The sequence below is a fragment of the Mytilus galloprovincialis genome, chromosome 2 (genome assembly GCF_965363235.1).
Source record: "Mytilus galloprovincialis chromosome 2, xbMytGall1.hap1.1, whole genome shotgun sequence".
In the NCBI taxonomy this organism is placed as follows: domain Eukaryota; kingdom Metazoa; phylum Mollusca; class Bivalvia; order Mytilida; family Mytilidae; genus Mytilus; species Mytilus galloprovincialis.
In genome coordinates, this window is record NC_134839.1 from 22,540,163 (window position 1) to 22,560,746 (window position 20,584).

Here is a 20,584-nt window from a genome sequence, read left to right on the forward strand (position 1 = left end):
ACTTTGACTGAGCAAAGAGTTTAGAAACAAACAATTAGAAGTTCGACGTACGCTTTCATGACGACGCGATTTTAAAATGTGCGTTATTTGTTATGGAATTTGAAGATTTTATCTTACCAGTTATTTCTACGTCAAAAATATCCTATTTCATACTGTAACCTGTAAATTTTCTGCGATTGAAATGAACTTTGAAGCACAAAATTTCATGTCCGCCATTTTCCCTTGTTTTTAACAACAACTTCTATGGGTGCTCTCTATCACGTCCGCGTTATTTACATAAAGGAAGCACCTGTAGATATCATTGTCATTCTTAAATTTTGACGTAGTAAAAGCAAGTAACCAAGATGCCAAGCCCAAGTAGAAGAAAGTCCCGGTCCAGGAGCAGGAGCAAATCTCCAAAGAGAAGTCCAGCAAAGAAGGCAAGAAAGACACCAAAGAAACCAAGAGCAGCCGGTGGAGTAAAGAAGCCATCTACTTTATCCATGATTGTTGCTGCTATCACAGCAATGAAGAACAGAAAAGGGTCCTCAGTCCAAGCCATTAGGAAGTACATCCTGGCTAACAACAAAGGAATTAACACATCACACCTTGGATCTGCAATGAAGTTGGCTTTTGCAAAGGGATTGAAATCTGGTGTTTTAGTCAGACCCAAAACCTCCGCTGGTGCTTCTGGTGCAACTGGTAGCTTCCGAGTTGGAAAAGCACCTGCTTCTTCTAAGAAGAAGGCAAAGAAAGCAAAGTCACCAAAAAAGAAGAGTTCAAAGAATAAATCTAATAATGCTAAGGCTAAGAAGTCACCCCGTAAGAAGAAGGCTGCAGTTAAAAAGTCATCAAAGTCTAAGGCCAAAAAGCCAAAGTCTCCAAAGAAAAAGAAGGCTGCCAAGAAACCAGCAAGAAAGTCTCCAAAGAAAAAGGCCAGGAAGTCACCCAAGAAGAAGGCCGCAAAGAAAGCTGCAAAGAAATAGATTTATTTCCAGAAACAACACAAACCAAAGGCCCTTTTAAGGGCCACCCACATATTTCAAAAAGAGTCTCTTTTGTTGTACAGTTGTTATTGTAATAGTCAACATGTGTCCTTTTTCCTTTGTGATATTTTGAATTAATTTAAATTTCCTGATTTCCCCTCACTTTTTAGAATATTAATCTTTCTTATGGGTTTACCCTTAGGTCATATGGATATATATCGTTCGGTTGACGCTTTACTTTGTTTCATTAGCGTGCACCCCTTTATTCAATCAACAGCTACCCAAATAGATTCCGGGGAATTCAAATACAATGATTCTAAAAAGGATCTATATATCGTTTTAACTCGCGTATTTAGAGAACATAAGTCCTATACAGTATATGTAGTCTTTTAAATTTTCCCTCTGTATTTCTATATAAATAATAAATAAAATAAAAACAATATCAACAAATTCTACAAAGAGAAGATATAAAGTGATTGTCACAAGTAGACAGTCAATCAAACAACTCAGAATATAGTAATCATTGGTGTAAAGTAGCCAAAGTAAACCGGGTTCATATTCAATTCTTAAAATGTAAATTTTAAATGTCAGACCAATTTGAAAATCAATTTTTATAGAAAAAATGAATAAATAATATTCTATTCCAATTCAAATACAGCTTGTCTGTGTATGCAAACATAACTAAATATTAAGTTGTTTTTTTTGCTTCATCAAAAACTGAGCTACCATATTATGACCTAGTTTCGATGCATTTTGTGTCTAGTGATACACTAACACATACTAATACATGTCATTACATGGATAATATATAAATAACACATAGATGAGAGGGTGATAGAGCAGATTGTGACCCCGAGAAAACATTGTCAACCGCGGCGAAGCCAAGGTTGACAATGCTTTTTCGAGGGGTACCAATCTGCTCTATCACCATTTAAGCTATGTGTTATTTAATTTATTATACTGAATGTCCTATTATTATAGTCTTTTACAGATTAATTTTATTTTAAAAGTATTTTCTATGACGTCACGTACATAACAACGTTACGGGTGTTAGAAAAAAATAACAAAAGTTATTCAAGATGTTTTATTTTTTTATTTTAACAGTCCAATAATAAAATCTGAGCCAAAACGTAGAATTTTAGCATTGTATTTAATGACTTGATGTATAGTCAATGAATTGTCCTTTAAACTATCGGTTTTGATTGGTCTAGACGAGAGGGTAACATTCAAAAAAATTGTCAACCTCTCAGCTATGTGCATGTGATAGAGTAAATTAACACCCTCTTATCAGCCAATCAAAATATGGCATTTTAACGTGAAGTATAACTCATGATGATTTTTATCAATTTTTGTGTGTTATGCTGAAAAATAGAGCTTTGGCCGAAAACAATAGATTGAGGGATATTTGTTTCCTTCTGATTTCCTCTTGTATATTTACAATAAAATTGAGAATGGAAACGAGGAATGTGTCTAAGAGACATGGTCTTCAACACAGCAAGAAAATCCTGCATAAATATTTTCCCTTGATTCTGTATTTTTTGCTCATTATTCTCTATTCTGTAAACTCCATTTAGAACCTTGTCGTTGATTTTTATCACTCAAACATAAGTGTTTAAACAAAACTGCATGGACTATCATGTTTATTCTATCAATAAGTATGGTCGCTCGGTAGAATATCAATTCGAAAAAATAACAAGTTGTTGAATGGAACATTGTATGATGAACTCAACTGTTATAAAGAAAACATTCTACATGTAAATATGGACCAAGAAATAATAAAAATCAATATATATCCATACGGGTTCCTTAAAATGAAAGAGCTCCGAGTAAATTGTTCAAAGTTGTCAAATAATAGTGACAAAATCATATCAAAAACATTAAAAAAAACCATCGTTGCTACATACATTTTTACAATAGTGTTCCTTTTCTGATATATTTCTCTTCAAGTTAAAATACCATTGCCACAGTAAAAGTTGAAATAAATTCATTATCTCAAAGCCTGATATTTCATTGACGCCCTGTACAATCGCTTCCACGGCTATTACACAATCACTTGGAACCTTCTTTAGCTTGGACAAATGTATAAAATACACGAAGCCATATTGCATGGACAAAATGGAGATGTAGATGTTGAATGGTGATCATTATCCATTTTGGGGCGTTATGTGTTGTGCGTTATGCCAGAAACAATAGATTGTGTGATTTTTTTCCTTCTATTTTCTCTAGTATATTTACAATAAAATTAAGAATGGAAACGAGAAATGTGTCAAAGAGACAACTACCCAACTAAAAACGCAGAAAACGAGGCTACCGATGGGTCTCCCGGCACAGCGAGACAATCCCGCATTTATCTTTTTGGCCATTAATTCTGTATTTTGCTCATTATTCTCGATTCTTCTAACCACATTCAGACCCTGCCGTTGATTTGCTCCCTTAGATTGTTCACATACGATACGATACGAGAAAAAATATTTCATAAATCAGGCCGTTTAATTTGATGGATAGTTGCCTCATTGAGAAATTGTACCCCTTCTCCATGTCAGATAAGATCTGTGCTTTGTGTGTTTTTTGTCTTCTTCTTTTTTATCATAATTTAACTAGTTTCCATTTTTTCACATATATGTCTGTTCTGACACGAAATAGATCTTTATTTGTTTATTTGAGGAGTTGGGGAATGTTTTGCCGCAAGACATAGAATAGAAACAATCATCAGTTCAAAATGCTAGATTTTTAAGCTTGCGTGTACATAATAAATGAAAGCCATTGAACGTAAGTGATGCAGGACGTTTCGGCCACACTGCTGTATCAACCATGGCCAGTCTCTTTCGATACAATCATACTTAACTTTAACAGTTGAAATTAAAACAGAACCCCTCGAACACCCCTGACTGCGGGTGCGCCCTCTGATCATTTGTTTTTAATTATCATTCCCTTGATCTATCTTCAGAAGTTGTTATGCTTTTGTCAAGTCATTTGTTTAGAAAATATCAAACAGTATGCAAATTCTTATTCATGTTATCAGACACATACAGGTGTTAAACTATCGATTTCAACAGTTTTCTTAAATTGTTTTTATATGATGCATTTTTACTCAATTATCAATTATGTTTTTCATTTGGACAATTTTCTTTTTGTCAAGTAAAATTTCCAAAACAAACATCTATAACCAAAATAATGATTATAAAAAATATGAAAAAGTATTGCCGAATCAACAAATGTGCCGAAATGACCTATGGACGAACTGGTATTGTGGCCGAAACGTCTGAAAGGCAACTTGGGACGAGATAATGTTATCATTTAGATTTGTCCATTTAACCGGAAGTGTCAAATAAGTCAAGAAGCATGCCGTCAATCGACGCAGAGTATGTTTGGCTTAAAATTACTATATAATAGTCTACTATTTTCAAATCTCAATGACTCCCTAACCTTGATAAACTATAAAACTTCTTTTCTATTTTAGGCCGAAAGGATTCAGTTGGGCCGAACAGGTAGAGCAAGGAGAAGATGGTAAGGCGCCTTTGACATATTGTCATCATATCATATGTTCAAGCTGCTTTCATTCTAATCATATACGAAAGGGAGTAAATAAACCAGAAGGTTCTGTTTGGTCTCATTGTCTTGTATTGGTTATGAATTTAAAAGGGTGGTTGCCTATGGGGTATACTTTTTATTATAAGTTATAGTCACATGATCACTGTCGGTGTCAATCAATAGTCTACATTAATTAGCCATAGATAGCATGGATAGTGCATACATTAATAATATAGATGATGTCATGTTTGAGAAGCATCAGTTGAAAAATTTCTAAAATACCAATTGCTTTCATAATGTTCATTCTACACTAGTCCAAATAAAAGTTTATGACATCTTGCAAGGCTGTTTTCTGGGACACCTTCATGGTAGAAAAGCGTCTAGGAAAAAAATGGTATCAGGTCCGTTCGCGTCCAATACACTTTCGCACCCAAGGTTGAATAAAATTCCAGTTGAATAATTAGAAAATCAAGATTGTTGTTTTTTATTGATTTGATGTAAATACTTTAGTCTTTAGTCTTTAGTATGCGTCATCTTGACACTGATTTTCTCATATGTACTTTGGTCACTTGCGCGTTTGTATACATTAATCCCGTTTGTATTTTCTCTTTGTACTTTCACTTTAATTTTGGTATACGCTGTTGATACTGATTTATAAAAACAAATGATCAAATCTTTGAGTATCGTCTATAAACTCGGAAACTGCATATTGTATGTCTGCACTGGCTTCGGTGTTAAGTAATTCTTCTAGATCTAGATTAAGTGTTCCTGTTTTGAAATATATTGACTGGCGGAGTTTTTCTCTATCCAAACTGTAATTGTCACAAGATAATAAAAAATGTTCTACAGATTCTATTTCTCCGCAAGTACATTTGTTGTCTTCTACATGTCTGTTAATGAAATGTTGATACCCCTTTAGTTTGGAGTATCCTGATCTGAGACTGTTTAGTATATTGAAGTGTTTTTTTGATGGGAAGTCGAGTTTGATTTTTTTTGATGCATCTGGGTGATGATTAAAAAATCTTCTCCCGACCTCACTAGATTCCCATTGTGTCTTCCATTTTTTAATGACTGATGTTCTCGCCGCTTGTTTGATGTCTTGTTTTGTCGTGATTGAAGACATTTCCTCCCTATTATCTGCCTCTTTTGCCGCTGCTTTTGCCAGACGGTCAGCCTGTTCATTTCCCTCTATATCAGAGTGCCCCGGTGTCCAAATGATGTTGATAATAAAACCTTTTTGTTCCAATTTTTTTTCCCTGTTTTTGATTTCTTGTATGGTTTTGTGATAATTTTCTGCTTTCCAATTTAAGGTTATAATGCCTATGGCGGATTGACTGTCAGAGTATAGGTTAAGTTGTTTAACATTGCGGTAATTATAATTGTCTATTTTTTCCAGCACAAGTTTAATGGCTACTAGTTCTGCTAGTAGTATTGATCCTCTGTTTGATACAGGGTACTGTATTGTTTCCTCCTCTTCATTATTGTATATAATGGCTCCTGCACCACAAGGCCCAGGATTTCCCATGCATGAGCCATCTGTGAATGCCACTGTTGTATTTGGAGGAAGTTCTTCTAATTGTTGTTTTATAAGTCTTTGTCCTTCAATGGCTTGTTCACTGGTTCTTGTTTTGGAACTTCCCAATGTGGTCCAGTACTCCGGTGCCCTTCTTATTGCACACATGCCACGACATTCATATTGCTGTTCAATATTATTTACTTCAATTGATGTTTCCTTTTTCATATCATCTGCCTGTAGTATCATTTTTCCAATTGGAGAGATGTAAGTTTCCGGATTAGATTCTGTTTTCCAGTTTTCTAGCTTTTTTTTAATTGGGACTCATTGAGTCAATACTGCATGTATTTAGCTTGGTATGAATAAAACATTGAAGATTTTAAATGAAAAACACAAAAGATTTTAACAGCTTGGTCCCTTTGATCTGAAACAACGAAACAAATAATTATAGCAATACACTAACCAAAACATGATTAAAATTAATTCAACACAAAAAAAATATGATGTCAGAAAGGTTAGCAATACACTAAACCAAAACAAGATTAAGATTTATTCATTACAAAAAAAAAGCATGTTTTCTCACTTAAATTTAGGACAATGACAACACATATACTAATAGGAATACACTTGCCAGTCAGAGCTCAGACATAAACAAGTCGATTTTTGTTTTTGACTTAAAGAAGTCAAAACATGTATTTATCACAAAAATGTGTTTTCAATTTTAGACTTATCTAAGTCATAAAATGACAGACTTGTTTAGGTCTATTTATGTTGATGAAACAGAGTTTGCGAAAACTTTGTTTGACCCGTCGGTCATGGGACCGACAAAGCAAGATTATTTGTCAGTCCTACAAAATTTTGGCCAGTCCTAAAAAAATCTGTCAATTTGATCCTAAAATAAAAATAATAACATATTTTATCCAAAAGTAACTTTATTATTATTAGTTTTATTTTTCACAGCCACGGACAAATTAATAATGAAGGACCAGTTCTGATCTTCTTATTGTTCTTAATTAAAGCCATTTTCTCTATCCATTTCATCATCTGATTCATTTTCTCAGTATTTGTTATCTCCATCTAAGATTTCAATCGCCAATTGTTTGCCATGAACAAATTTAGCAGGCCACGTGTAGATCGGCACTTTGGTTTCCATAGGTTTCAGTTTGTTTATAACAGGAAACCAGTACCGGAAATTAGCAGCAGGTACATCTGAAGACCGATGTTAACACATATTGGAATTAGTTGCGGTACAACTAATTACCGATAAAAAAAAGGCACTGCAACGGCCGATTTTACATCGGTCATCAGGACCGGCACTAGCTATCAAAACACTGGTCCGAGCCTAATTTTGACCGATAGGACCGACAGGACCGACCATTTTCGTGAACTCTGATGAAAAACTTAATTTCACTTGGTGTCCAAACTACACAACCTATGACATCAAAAACCTGTCTGAGAGTTCACAAGGACTTGAGCTATCTATATGTAATTGTCTAATTGAACATCTTTACTAAACACAGATGCTTTTCCTCATTAATTTGTAAGTGTAGTTCCAGGTGGTTGCATTGTAAGGTTAATTAACATTATATCCGATTTTTTAGACTCTCATTCATATTTTTCTTTAGAAGACAAAGCATTGTCTTTCAATGTTGTCATTATTTGATTTAGATGCATGACCTCCTTATAAATATGCATGGGTCTTGAAGTTAACCATTTTTGATCACTTATCGACTTGTAGTACTAGGAGTCGATATTTGCAACTTTTTGATTCTGGTCAATTATTTCTTGCTTAACAATATTTGACTTATTAAAGTCATATTTTGTCTTGTATTAAAGGGAGACTAATCCTAAAACTTACAAATTTAGACCTCATTGAGTCAAAAGCAGATTCAGAATTATTTATGTCTGAGCTTTGACTTCGTGCCAAAACTTGATTACAAAATTATTAAACACAAAACCAATAAAAATTGGACGCGAACGTGTAGGGTGCGAAAGTGAAAGGGGGTGAACATGATTGGGTGCGAACGTGAATGGGCGCGAACGGACCCGGATTCGAAAAAAATAGCATTGCAAGACGTCATAATAATTTGGACTAATTCCAAACATGCCAAATGAAGTATTTCACTTAGACATTCTGAAAAAGTAAACCACAACAGACCTATTTTAATCATGTTAATGCCCTCGTTATAGCGGAGGTGGCATTAAGTTTACCTTTGTCAGTCTGTACATCCGTGTTTCCCTAAGTTGGTTTGTTCTCTAACATTAGTTTGCCTTGACCAAATATTATGAAACATATACACAATGGTTATTACCACAAAACACAGATCAATTTTGAATTTTTGGTGGAGTCACTATAAATGATCTACAGTTGTGCCCCTTTAATTAAAAATGTAAAGATATGCTGAATTTTATGCTGCATTTCTAAAACTTTAGTCTTGTTAGTTTGCCTCAACCAAATGCTATGAACAATGTACTGAAGTTAGCCTTAAACAAATGTTATGAAACTTTTACACATTGATTATTACCACATAATACAGATCAAGTTTGAAATTTGGTGGTGTCACTTATAGTGTTCTAAAGTAATGCCTGTACAAATGGAAAAATTGTTGAATTTTTATTTCTGTTCTCTAAAAACTTAATATAAGTTTGCCTTTACCACATGTTATGAAATTTATACACAATACTTACAAAATATAAAACCACAAAACACAAGTACAAATTCTAGTAGGGTCACTTTTACTGTTCTTCAGTTATGTCCCTTTATAACTTTATATGATATGCAAGTGGGGCACTTTCTGTGTGTCATGTACAGATTCCACATTTATTTTTAGTGTGGTTGCACAGTATAACTCTGCAGACTTTCACAATTCTAATCCATTGTCCATATTTAATCCACCATCTTGGTTTCAATGAGAATCTTTAAGTACATAACATTCAGTTATTCTCTAATAGTTGATACTTGTGTCATTGATGTAATTCAGTTTTCTGCACTTTATGGTAACCTATCTTCTGCTATAGATTATTGCTCTAGACTTACCTTGTGATTAAGGAAAAGTTTCATGTGGTCAGGAAAATAAGTAAATAAACTGAGCGTGAAACTCAACAGCAACACTTACAGTGAAAATTTAACAATGTTGGATTACATCGTAGAAAATCGTTAAGGATAATTTGATGGACATGGGGCAGCATGAATAAAACATGTTGGGACATCACTTTCCATAGAGACCACATGAAAATTTCTCAGATTTTGTCTGCAAAAAAGAAAATCGATGCACCATTCCAAACGTCTCTGTGTTTTTCTGAAAATGAGGCTAGAAAAATATATACATATAAAATAAGGTGATGTGATATGATTGCTGATGAGACAACTATCCACCAGATTTCAAATGGAGTGGATATAAGCAATTTAACCACTGAACTTCAAATGGACAGGCACATAAAGAATGTGCCTAGTTAAACTTGTTTATGTACATTAAAAGACAAAACTTTGTTCAAAAATAAATGACCCAAATGATAATTCAGATAGTTTATTTTCAGGTGTTCTGCCACCTTCTACAGAGACGATTGATGAAAACAAAGGCATCAAAGTAATCACAGAATACAAGTACAATGAAGATGGTAAAACTGTCAAGGTAAGTAATCCTGTTTAACATGTAGGACCAATAACATGCATTTCACCAGTATTTAGGTTTTGCTTGATTATAATTTAAATAAATGAGGCCACTGGATATTAAACATAACATTGTAAATTCTTCAATGGAAAAACAGTTTTGACAATTGTTGAAAGGTTCAATAAATTCCATATGACAGATTTTAAATACATGTTTTAATTTTGTTTTCTGTTAGTTTCATTAGAATGGAGATAACAATATTGTATTTTAAGCTCCGACGGCATCAATTTGGGATTTGATGGTCGCAAATACCGGTTTACTGTCTCCGCTAACAAGTCGCCAGTAAACTTAATTTGTGACCTTCAAATCCCCAATTGATGCTGTCGGAGCTTAAAATGCAATACAGTTATCTCCTAATTAACACAAGTGAACATGCACATGCACAATATAAATTTGATATATGACACAATGTCAATACCAAATCAATAAATTAAGGGGTAAGATGTATAACCATTTCAGAAAGACAACCATATCAATATAATAAACATGTGAAAGCCTTCTCACAGGCAAACAACCCATAATTGAAAAATATAAGGGCATACAAGGGGATGTATTTTATTACATCCACACAGCAGATATATATATTAATATCATGAGTTTATCAAATACTACTACATGTAATTCAAACTATCAACAATTGAAAATCAAATATGACAAATGAATAGATTTATAACTTATATCACAAGAGTATAATAAATGACCTACATAAGTCCTAAACTGTCACAGTGGGTTATTTTAAAGGCCATGCAAGCAATATATTTTATCATTGATAAAGTATCAAGGACTTTAAAGACATTGCATATAAAGACTGGTAATAAATAACTCGCGGAAGAAAAAAAACCAACATGAACAATTCAAAAATTGATCTCATGAAATAAAATCACATTTTCACTTGCAGAAATAGACTTTAATATTAATTCTGAGAGCTATGACTGTAATTATTGATAGAAATGTTACAAAAAAACTTAAAGCTACAATAAGTGTCATGCCAAAAAATGACTTACATGTCCCCGTCTTTCCACCAACAATACGGTAAGGTCCATGTTTAATGGTCGCACATTTTCTTTAAATTTTGAAACTGATATAACTTGAAAAACAAACAGTATTATTTATTTACTCACATGAAACAAACCGGGGTGTGGTATTCAGTACGTAGGAGAAACTGGACGATATTTATCTAAACGCACTCAAGAACATCTGTATCGTTTTAAAAGACCCAATAAATTCAAAAGTATCATTTACCAACACCTTAAGAAGCACAACCATCCTTTTAAATATTTAGCAGTTCAACCTTTAGAAGTTGTAAATAAGAAGCCTGGTGAATCGCATTCAAAGTTTGTACGATCACGGAAAATAATTGAATTAAATTGGATTAAAAAATTACAGACAGTTTACCCTCTCGGTCTAAATGATAATATCATGGGAATTGGTAATATATCTAGAACCAATTCCGTTAACATTTTGGATATAGTTCCTAAAACTGTTCGTAAAAAACGTTCTCACGGTCGTAGAACAAATCGCAATCAAAGAAAATTTCGGGCCAATCATACCAATATTTCGGACCTAATTTCTATTTCAAAAAACAACGGTAGACATTATCTGTTAACAAAACTCTGTTCGTTACCGGTTAATAAGTTAAATAAAATTTTGGAGGATTGCAACACAATTTCATTTAGCAGTCCTAAGTATGAAATTGTTCAAATTATTATGGCATATTGTTATTCTAAATTATTTCCCAAAATTGATCGCCCTGAAGATCATAAAAAACATTTTATTAAAATTAAGTATGTCAATAAAGGCTTTGATTTTGTAAATATTGCCAGTATATTTAACGACCATTCTGTTAAAGAACAAATTCCTGGATATTTTGACAATACTGAGCTACCTCTTATTTGTTATATTTACAAGAAATCTACCCGGAAATTTGTGTTTAATTATAGTCAATTGTGTAAAGATGTTAATATCAGTGAAAATACACCTACTTCATGTAATTGCAGTAATTCCGAATATATTTATGGACCCATTTCCCATGTTATTACAGGAGATCTTAACATCGTTCAAGACCGAGAGTTAAAATCATTCCTCAGTAAAGGACCTAAATATCGTCCCCCGTCAATTATTAATTGGAATGAGTGTCGTAATATCATCCACGACTCACTCCATACTTACTGTATGAAATGGATAAAACAGGAAAAAGCTGACAAAAAATCTTTGGACTCTTTTTTTAATTCAGTAATGAAGATAGTTGATATACGTATTCAACATTTTAAAGAACATTTTACTATAAACAATAACCACAATAAACCTATTTCTCGTATCAAACATAAACTAAAAGAACTAGCCAAGGAATTTGTTTTTGTCCCGGCAGATAAAGCTGCTAATAATATTATTATTGTTTGACGTAAATTTTACATTGAGGTTCTGAAAAAGGAAATCACCAATTCACCAACATTCCAACTGACTCCATTTTCAGAAAACGAAATCTGTAACAAACATAAACTGTTAGCCACCGCTTTACAGGCAGAGCCAAATACAATGAAAGTCCCAACTATGTATTGGCTTCCGAAGCTACACAAAACCCCTTACAAATATAGATTTATTTCGTCTTCAAGCCATTGTTCAACTACTAAATTGTCTATTCTTCTTACCAGCACACTTGGTACAATTAAAAACCTGATAATAAATTGTTCAAATAAGGCCTTCGAAAATAGTGGAATAAATTACTTTTGGAGTGTCAAGAACTCGTTGGAAGTACTTGATAAATTGCATGCTTATATTGGTGATTTTGAATCTGTTCAAAGTTTTGATTTTTCTACCCTGTATACCACGTTGCCTCACATTCTCATTAAGAAAAAATTCACACACCTAATTAAATGGGCATTCAAAAAATCAGAATGTGAATATATATGTTCAAACTCTTTTAGGTCATTTTTTAGTAGCAATAAAACAAAAAAAAACTATGTTAATTGGACATGCTTTGATACTATATATGCCCTTGAATTTTTACTAGATAACATTTTTGTTCGCTTTGGAGATTCCGTATATCGTCAGATTATCGGAATTCCAATGGGGACCAACTGTGCACCACTTATTGCGGACCTGTTTTTGTATTGTTATGAGTTACAATTTATGACAAAAATAAGCAAAGACCCATCGAAACAACATCTGATAAACAAATTTAATAATACTTTTAGATATTTGGATGATATTTTGGCTCTCAATAATGACGACTTCAGTATGTATATTAATGAAATTTATCCTGTTGAACTTACTTTAAATAAAGCTAATACTAACAATGACCACTGCCCTTTTCTTGATCTTGATATCTATATCACTAATGGAAAGTTGAATACTAAAATTTATGATAAAAGGGATGATTTTTCATTTCCTATCGTTAATTATCCGTTTTTAGATGGTGACGTTCCCTTGTCACCATCTTACGGTGTTTATATATCTCAACTTGTACGATTCGCTCGTGTATGTAACAATGTTTTCGATTTTAACGAGAGAAATTTATGTATTACTGAAAAATTATTACACCAGGGTTTTCGATATCACAAACTAGTCAAAACATTTACTAAATTTTATCATTGGTATAAAGACATCATTTGTACATATAGCTCAACATGCAGACTTCTAATACGTTCAGGTATTTCACATCCAATTTTTTATGGTAATATTCTTTATAAAGCACAAAGGTGTCAGTATTCACCTCAGAAACTTACAAAACCTTTGAATAGACTTATTAAGAAGGGATATAATTACCATACTGTTGTCAAGTCATTAAAGAATGCATATTTTGGCGTTAATATTGAGTCACTGATAAGGTCTTTGCATCGGAACTAAACACATTTATTCTAAAATACAGTTGTTGGCATGACACGGGTTATGTTCTTCTCATATATGTTATGATGGTATGATACTAAACCCCTAACGGGAAGGATTGTGCCTGATGTTCATATGATGAAATCATAATCTTTCAGTCAGTTTAATTGAAGTCTGGAGCTGGCATGTCAGTTAACTGCTAGTAGTCTGTTGTTATATATGTATTATTGTCATTTTGTTTATTTTCTTTGGTTACATCTTTTGACATCAGACTCGGATTTCTCTTGAACTGAATTTTAATGTGCGTATTGTTATGCGTTTACTTTACTACATTGGTTAGAGGTATAGGGGGAGGGTTGAGATCTCACAAACATGTTTAACCCGCCGCATTTTTGCGCCTGTCCCAAGTCAGGAGCCTCTGGCCTTTGTTAGTCTTGTATTATTTTAATTTTAGTTTCTTGTGTACAATTTGGAAATTAGTATGGCGTTCATTATCACTGGACTAGTATATATTTGTTTAGGGGCCAGCTGAAGGACGCCTCCTGGTGCGGGAATTTCTCGCTACATTGAAGACCTGTTGGTGACCCTCTGCTGTTGTTGTTTTTTATTTGGTCGGGTTGTTGTCTCTTTGACACATTCCCCATTTCCATTCTCAATTTTAATCAAATATTGGTGATATTTTTGCTTTTTTGTTTTACTTAATAGATTATCAAGACATACAGGATTGAAAGAAGAAGAGTCCCAAAATCAATTGCTAGAAGAAAGGTATAAGTTTGTTATGGTTTAATTGATTGTGTTAATTTTGAGATCCATCCATAGACTTTTACTGATAAATTATATACTCACATTATGCATTAGATTCAAAGCTTTTAATTTTGCATCAGTAACAAAGTTTATTGTAAATAGATGGATTAGAATATTTTCTACATATTCTATATTGTAATATCCCTGGGATGAATGGAAAGAGGGTATGGTGTGTTTGCTTACCTCTTTCCATCTATCCCATGGAATTCATCAACTGTTAACCAAATACTTATAGTAGGGTATCATTTATAGTTTTATTCTTTATTAACATATTTTTTTTATTTGATTACAGAATTGGAGGAAGTTTGGATCAGCAGAGAAGGATCCACCCGGCCCAAACCCTGCAAATACTATAGTACAAGTTGAAGAAATCCTCATGCAGTTTGTTCAGAATGATGAGGTAAGAAGGAACAAAAGAAGTATACAGATAGTAAAATGGAAATGAGGATAAACAATAAACAGAAACAAACAATCCAAATTAAACAAAAATCAGTAAATTTACATGAAGTGCATAGTATATATGTGTGCATAAGTCACATACAATTGCAGATTACAACCTCAGGTCAAGTTAACATAAATCATATTTGGCTGTCCTTTTGGCGACCTTTCTAGGTTCTGTATAAGCTGAAAGGTTTTATCACTTTTTTTGCTTGATACATGATGAAGCTTAATCTTAAAACAGTAATGACCAGAAATCAGTAAGGTATTTTGGTTTTGTCTTTGAACTATACATTTTGATTTGAAAGTGGCTTAATTATTGATGTTATTTGCTAAAAAGATATAAATAAATGAATAACTCATTTAAATTTCATCAGTATACTAAGTTACCTGTCAGGTATGAATTCATGTTAAATTTAAGCTTTCATATAATAAGCCTGATGCCCAACAAATATATAAAAACAATAAATAAAATATGTTGGAGTGGACCTTTAGATTGGCACACAATACTGATTGACAGTTGTATTATATGAAAAGCATGGCAATCCAAAAATGAAAATTCAATTCAGTAATTTATTTGTATTATAAAATAATTGATTGGTTAATACATGTGTATAATCATTTAGTATAAGTGTAGATTGAACATGGAAATGTGATAGTAGCTATATAGCAGTGGGGCATGATGTCCTATGGTCAGATATTCTGCTTGGATTTATATTTCAACTTTTACAATTTTACAGGTTCAAGAAGAAAAAGAAGAAGACCCACTGGCTAAACTGAAGGCTCAGAAAATGGTGTCTTGTCGTATATGTAAAGGAGACCATTGGACCACTAAATGTCCATACAAGGACACTTTAGGTCCAATCCAGGAGAAACTACAAGATGGAGATAAACCAGCAGGAGAAGCAGGAGCAGTACCAACACCAGCTATTCCTGGGGCACCAGCTCAGGCTAATAAAGCAGGTGGAAAGTATGTCCCACCCAGTCTTAGAGATGGACCATCTAAAGGAAAAGGGGAGACAATGCAGTCTAAAAGAGGTAAAATAATCAGGGTTGTCAGTGATGAGACAAGACAAGACAATTTATTACAACTTAAGCACACGTATGGTGCTACAAGAGGACAACAATTATACATTAACAATTACATATATACTTATACATTTACAAGAAAGTCAGATTATGACTACGATTGCAGACAATATTTTTTTAGGGGTCAACTGAAAGACGCCTCCTGGTGCAGGAGTTTCTCGCTACATTGAAGACCCATTGATGGACTTCGGCTATTCTCTGCTCTATGGTCGGGTTGTTGTCGCTTTGACACATTTCCCATTTCTTTTCTCAATTTTAATATTTTATTCTACAGGTCTTTTGTGTATCAGTTTACAATTGACAGAAAAATTTTGAAATTGAATTAAAGTCATATTTAGTTTGACACAAGAGTTTACTGCAAGGGAAAAAACAAATAATCATACAATTGCTTGAGGGACATGCTGTATCTTATTCTTATTGTGAAGATGTCTTTTTGTAAAATTTAACTCTTGGTTTGAAATGATTTAACCACTCATGATATCATTATTTATTTTAGATGTTTATTTGTGTTCACCTCCTTCTATTGAATTGATTTGTAAATATTTCAGATGAGTCTGCTACTATTAGAGTTACTAATTTATCTGAGGATACCAGAGAGTCTGATTTACAGGAATTGTTTAGACCATTCGGTCCTATACAGAGAATTTACTTGGCAAAAGACAAAAATACAGGACAGTCTAAGGTAAGGCTAAATACTGTGCATGTTGTTAGTCTTAAACATTATCACAAAACGATGATACAGACTGATACACTTTGAAGTGCTTACAAGCACTTTGATTTGACAAAAGAAGTTGACAATTATATTCATTAAAGGTCGCATATAATATTTGAGTTTATGTACATTATTTTTGGTCTTTTTGTTAGAAATAAAATTGTTATAGTTACAGCCTAGAAAAAGGGTTAATTAATTTGAGAACTCTAAACACACAAATGTTATTTCTGACATATTATATATATTGTACATAATTTTAATTTCTATTGTTTTAACTTTATACATATTCGATGATTATATTAACATCAATTGTATGTGAATGAACATGAATAAACTGAGGTGTAAACTGAAAAATCAATGAGAAAAATACATCTCAAGAGTAGATATTACAACTGTCCTTCAATCCTAATTGTTCTGTTTTGCAGGGGTTTGCATTTATCAACTTCCACAGACGGGAGGATGCTGCTCGGGCCATTGCTGGTGTGTCTGGATTTGGATATGATCATCTTATTCTTAATGTTGAATGGGCTAAGTAAGTATAAAGTTAAGGCTGATACCAGTTTTTAGGGGTAGAAATAAGAAAAGACCACTGACTTGCCCAAAGGGCAAGTCAATATTTAGATTAACTTGCCCTTGTATCTGTTAACTTGCCCGACTAATGCGGACGGCAAAGCCGCCCGCGCCGACGAGCATAGCTCGTCGCACTTACGGCGAGGGGTCTGGGGAAGCTCTGGGGTAAATGGTGCCAAATCCTGCATTCTAGACCTCTCCTAGCAGATGATTTCAAGTTTCTATACACCCTTTTTTAAACAAAAACTTTTACTTTTACAAAAAAAAGTGACAAAAAAATTTCAGATGTACATGTAGAAACTGACCCAATTGTCAAATTTCCTGTAAAACATATGCTTCATTCTAAACAATGCAATTATAATTTATTTTACATTTTACAGCAATACTATAAGAGCTTGTTTCTACATTGAATTAATTTGAAACCTTTAATTTTGTAAAGAGAGTCAGCCTGTTGAAGACCTTGTGGTGACCTCTAAAAATTTACGTTTTCTATTTCCCTCTTCATATTTTTTTTGTTGCTCAACCCTGTTGACGTTGGATTCTTTAAGTTTTTTTAAAGGGGGGACATAATTTACTAAAAAGTTTTCCATTTGTTTCTTTCTACTTTCATTTTTAAATCAACTCAAAAGTCGTTTGCAAAACGCGTTCTGATTGGATCATTGTATCGACTTCCTTTCACGATTAGTAGCGGAAATCCCCGAGCAGGTGCGACTGAACATTCTAAAACGACGGTGCTCATTGGCTTACGCATAGGAATTGACCAATAGAATTATTCGGGACAAACTACGATGTTTACGATTTTCCTGGCATGCGCATATGAAATAAATAAAGACGGCGAAAATAGTAATACAATAATACACAATTGTACATCGTATAAAATTACGTCTGACATAGTTCATGATAGTTATACAAATATTTTATTGGCACAAATTCATTAACAATAAATGGTTAAGACCTATTGCATATATTATTATATTAATTGACATGATAGAATGAAACACAAACACAAAATTTCAACTTGCCCGGCGGACAACTATGTGATGAGATCCACTTGCCCGCTGCAGATTTTACTTGCCTCGGGCAAGCGGGATAGCGCTTATTTCGAACCCTGGTTTTGTTTTGGGTAAAAACTTTGAATTGCATTTAATCATGTATATGAAAGACTTGCTTTTCTTTTTGATGGCAATTTTACTACTTCAATAAATTAAACTTGTTTTGTGTTTGTTTTGTAACAAATTTGTTCACTTCCATGGTAGTTTGTGTATAGAAAAATCTTAATAGGCCTGTATAAACAGATTATCAGTGGAAAAAGTGTATAAATAGGGCTGTACTTAGTGAGGGGTATTGGATTTCATTATGAACAAAAATTGTCAAAAACAGCTGAATTGTTGCTTTTTCACCAATTTGTATTACACACTGTGGATAACAAATATCAAGCACGAAAACATGTATAATCAAGCACATATATTTAGTTTTTATCAGTTTTACAAAAAGAGGAGAGTGATTTAACTTCCTTTCTACAGTGATTATATACCGACATTATCTACAAAAATTGTTGTCAACAACCCTAACCTTACACAATCACTGATGTCACCGCTTTGACATCAATATCTGATTTGTCAAAAACCAAATGAATAGGATTATTTAATTGGATTTGAAATTAAATTATTGATAACACTTTTTTTTTTATTTTTTAGACCATCTGGTACAAATTAGCCTACAGAGAATCCAGATTAACCAGTTGAATAAGTGCTGAAGTTTGACAAAACATTGCTTTTCACAACATAGATTTTAAATGGTCAAACAAAGTGAAAGATATCTTTTCACAATTAAAAAAATTAGAATGAATAAAATATTTAAATTCTTCATAAGTTCTTTGTGTGTAAATGCTTATATTAATATATGAAGATGTTGTATGATTTCCAATGAGAAAACTCTCCATCCAAGTCACAATTTTAAAAAGATGCGACCTTCAACACAGAGCCATGGCCCCCACTGAACAACAGGCTATAAAGAGCCCCCAAAAAATAATGAGTAGGTTATAAAGAGCCCCAAAAATGACAAGTAGGCAATAAAGAGCCCCAAAAATGACAAGCGTGAAACAATTCAAACAGGAAAACCAATTATCTAATCTATATGAAAAAAAAAAAGAGAAGAAAACAAACGAAAACCATTGAACAACAGGTTCCATTTATTGAAGGAAAACAGACAAGACAAAGGGGTGACACACCAATGATTTTAAAATTAATATTTGATGCTTCACAGCTAAGGGCTGCTCCAGATAATTCATTGTCATAAATGTGATTACACCTTCATTCTTGGCAATGTGTTACAGTACCAGTATCATGTTATACAAATAAAACTTTTAAATACATAAAGAAAATTATAACTAAGGTTAAAAATTGCATTTTCATTTTACAATATCAGCCTGACACCTGAAAAGAATTGCTTTTTAGCTCACCATTCCAAAGGAACTGTGAGCTTTAGCCATCACATAGCGTCCTTCGTCGTCCTTCTGGTGTAAATTATTTCAAACATCTTTTCCTCTGAAACTAAAGAACCAATTCCAACCAAACTTGAGCTGAATGGTCCTTAGGGTATATAGAATAAAGTTTGTGTTTTATTTTCTGTTTTGTCAAAAAACATGGCCACCATGGCTAAAAATAAGTTTTGGCTTATATCTCGAAAACCAAAGCAGTTAGAGCAAATCTGACATGGGGTTAAAGGAAATTTTGCAGTTTTTATACGAGCGTAAAATTTGAAAATTTTTTGGTCGTATATTGGTATCACATTGGCGTCATAGTCGTCGTAGTCCGAATACTTTTAGTTTTCGACTCTTACTTTAGTAAAAGTGAATAGAAATCTATGAAATTTTAACACAAGGTTTATGACCTCAAAAGGAAGGTTGGGATTGATTTTGGGAGTTTTGGTTCCAACAGTTTAGGAATTAAGCCCCAGTCCCACTAGACCACGATCGCACCACGCTCACCGCGATCTAACTTAAATTCAGATCGTGGTGAGGTCGCGGTATGAGCGGCATGAAAATGTAAATTTTCGTTGCTTTCACGATGCTACTACGTCCTCATTACGCTTCTACAACGATCCCGCTACGATTATAACACGTTCTCACCGCGCTTATTCTGCGACCTTACTACGCTTATCAAGATCTTTCTACGCTCATCACGTTCTCACAACGACCATACCACGAGTTATCCGATTGCAACACGACCTAACCACGCTTCTGCTGCGATTATAGCACGTTCTTACCACGATTACACTACGTTCAAACCGCGATCTTACTACGCTCTCAGCAATAACGTCAACATCGGGTTCCATATCAATACAGTATCATTCCTTCAGTTCTGTTTCTAATTAATACGTAGATTTCTCGAAAAAAAAAACAATCAAGCCACCAAAATCTACTAGAACTCGTGGGCGTGGTGTTAGGGTTGATGTAGAGGCAGAT

The 20,584-nt window shown here is 33.5% G+C and overlaps 2 protein-coding genes across 2 annotated transcripts; both read left to right on the plus strand.

Moving 5' to 3' along the window:
• The first annotated feature begins 309 nt into the window (after positions 1-309).
• On the plus strand, positions 310-1,008 carry LOC143062166 (sperm-specific protein PHI-2B-like). Its single transcript, XM_076233965.1, has one exon. The coding sequence runs from the start codon at positions 345-347 to the stop codon at positions 963-965; it is 621 nt and encodes a 206-aa protein (XP_076090080.1). The 5' UTR covers positions 310-344; the 3' UTR covers positions 966-1,008.
• A 3,242-nt stretch (positions 1,009-4,250) lies between these two features.
• On the plus strand, positions 4,251-18,989 carry LOC143063151 (eukaryotic translation initiation factor 3 subunit G-like). The gene is made up of 9 exons (XM_076235132.1): positions 4,251-4,327; positions 4,426-4,472; positions 9,547-9,641; positions 14,211-14,270; positions 14,602-14,709; positions 15,488-15,785; positions 16,385-16,518; positions 16,974-17,080; positions 18,816-18,989. Exons 1-9 carry the CDS (start codon positions 4,308-4,310, stop codon positions 18,832-18,834), a joined length of 888 nt encoding a protein of 295 aa, XP_076091247.1. The 5' UTR covers positions 4,251-4,307; the 3' UTR covers positions 18,835-18,989.
• The last annotated feature ends 1,595 nt before the right edge of the window (positions 18,990-20,584 follow it).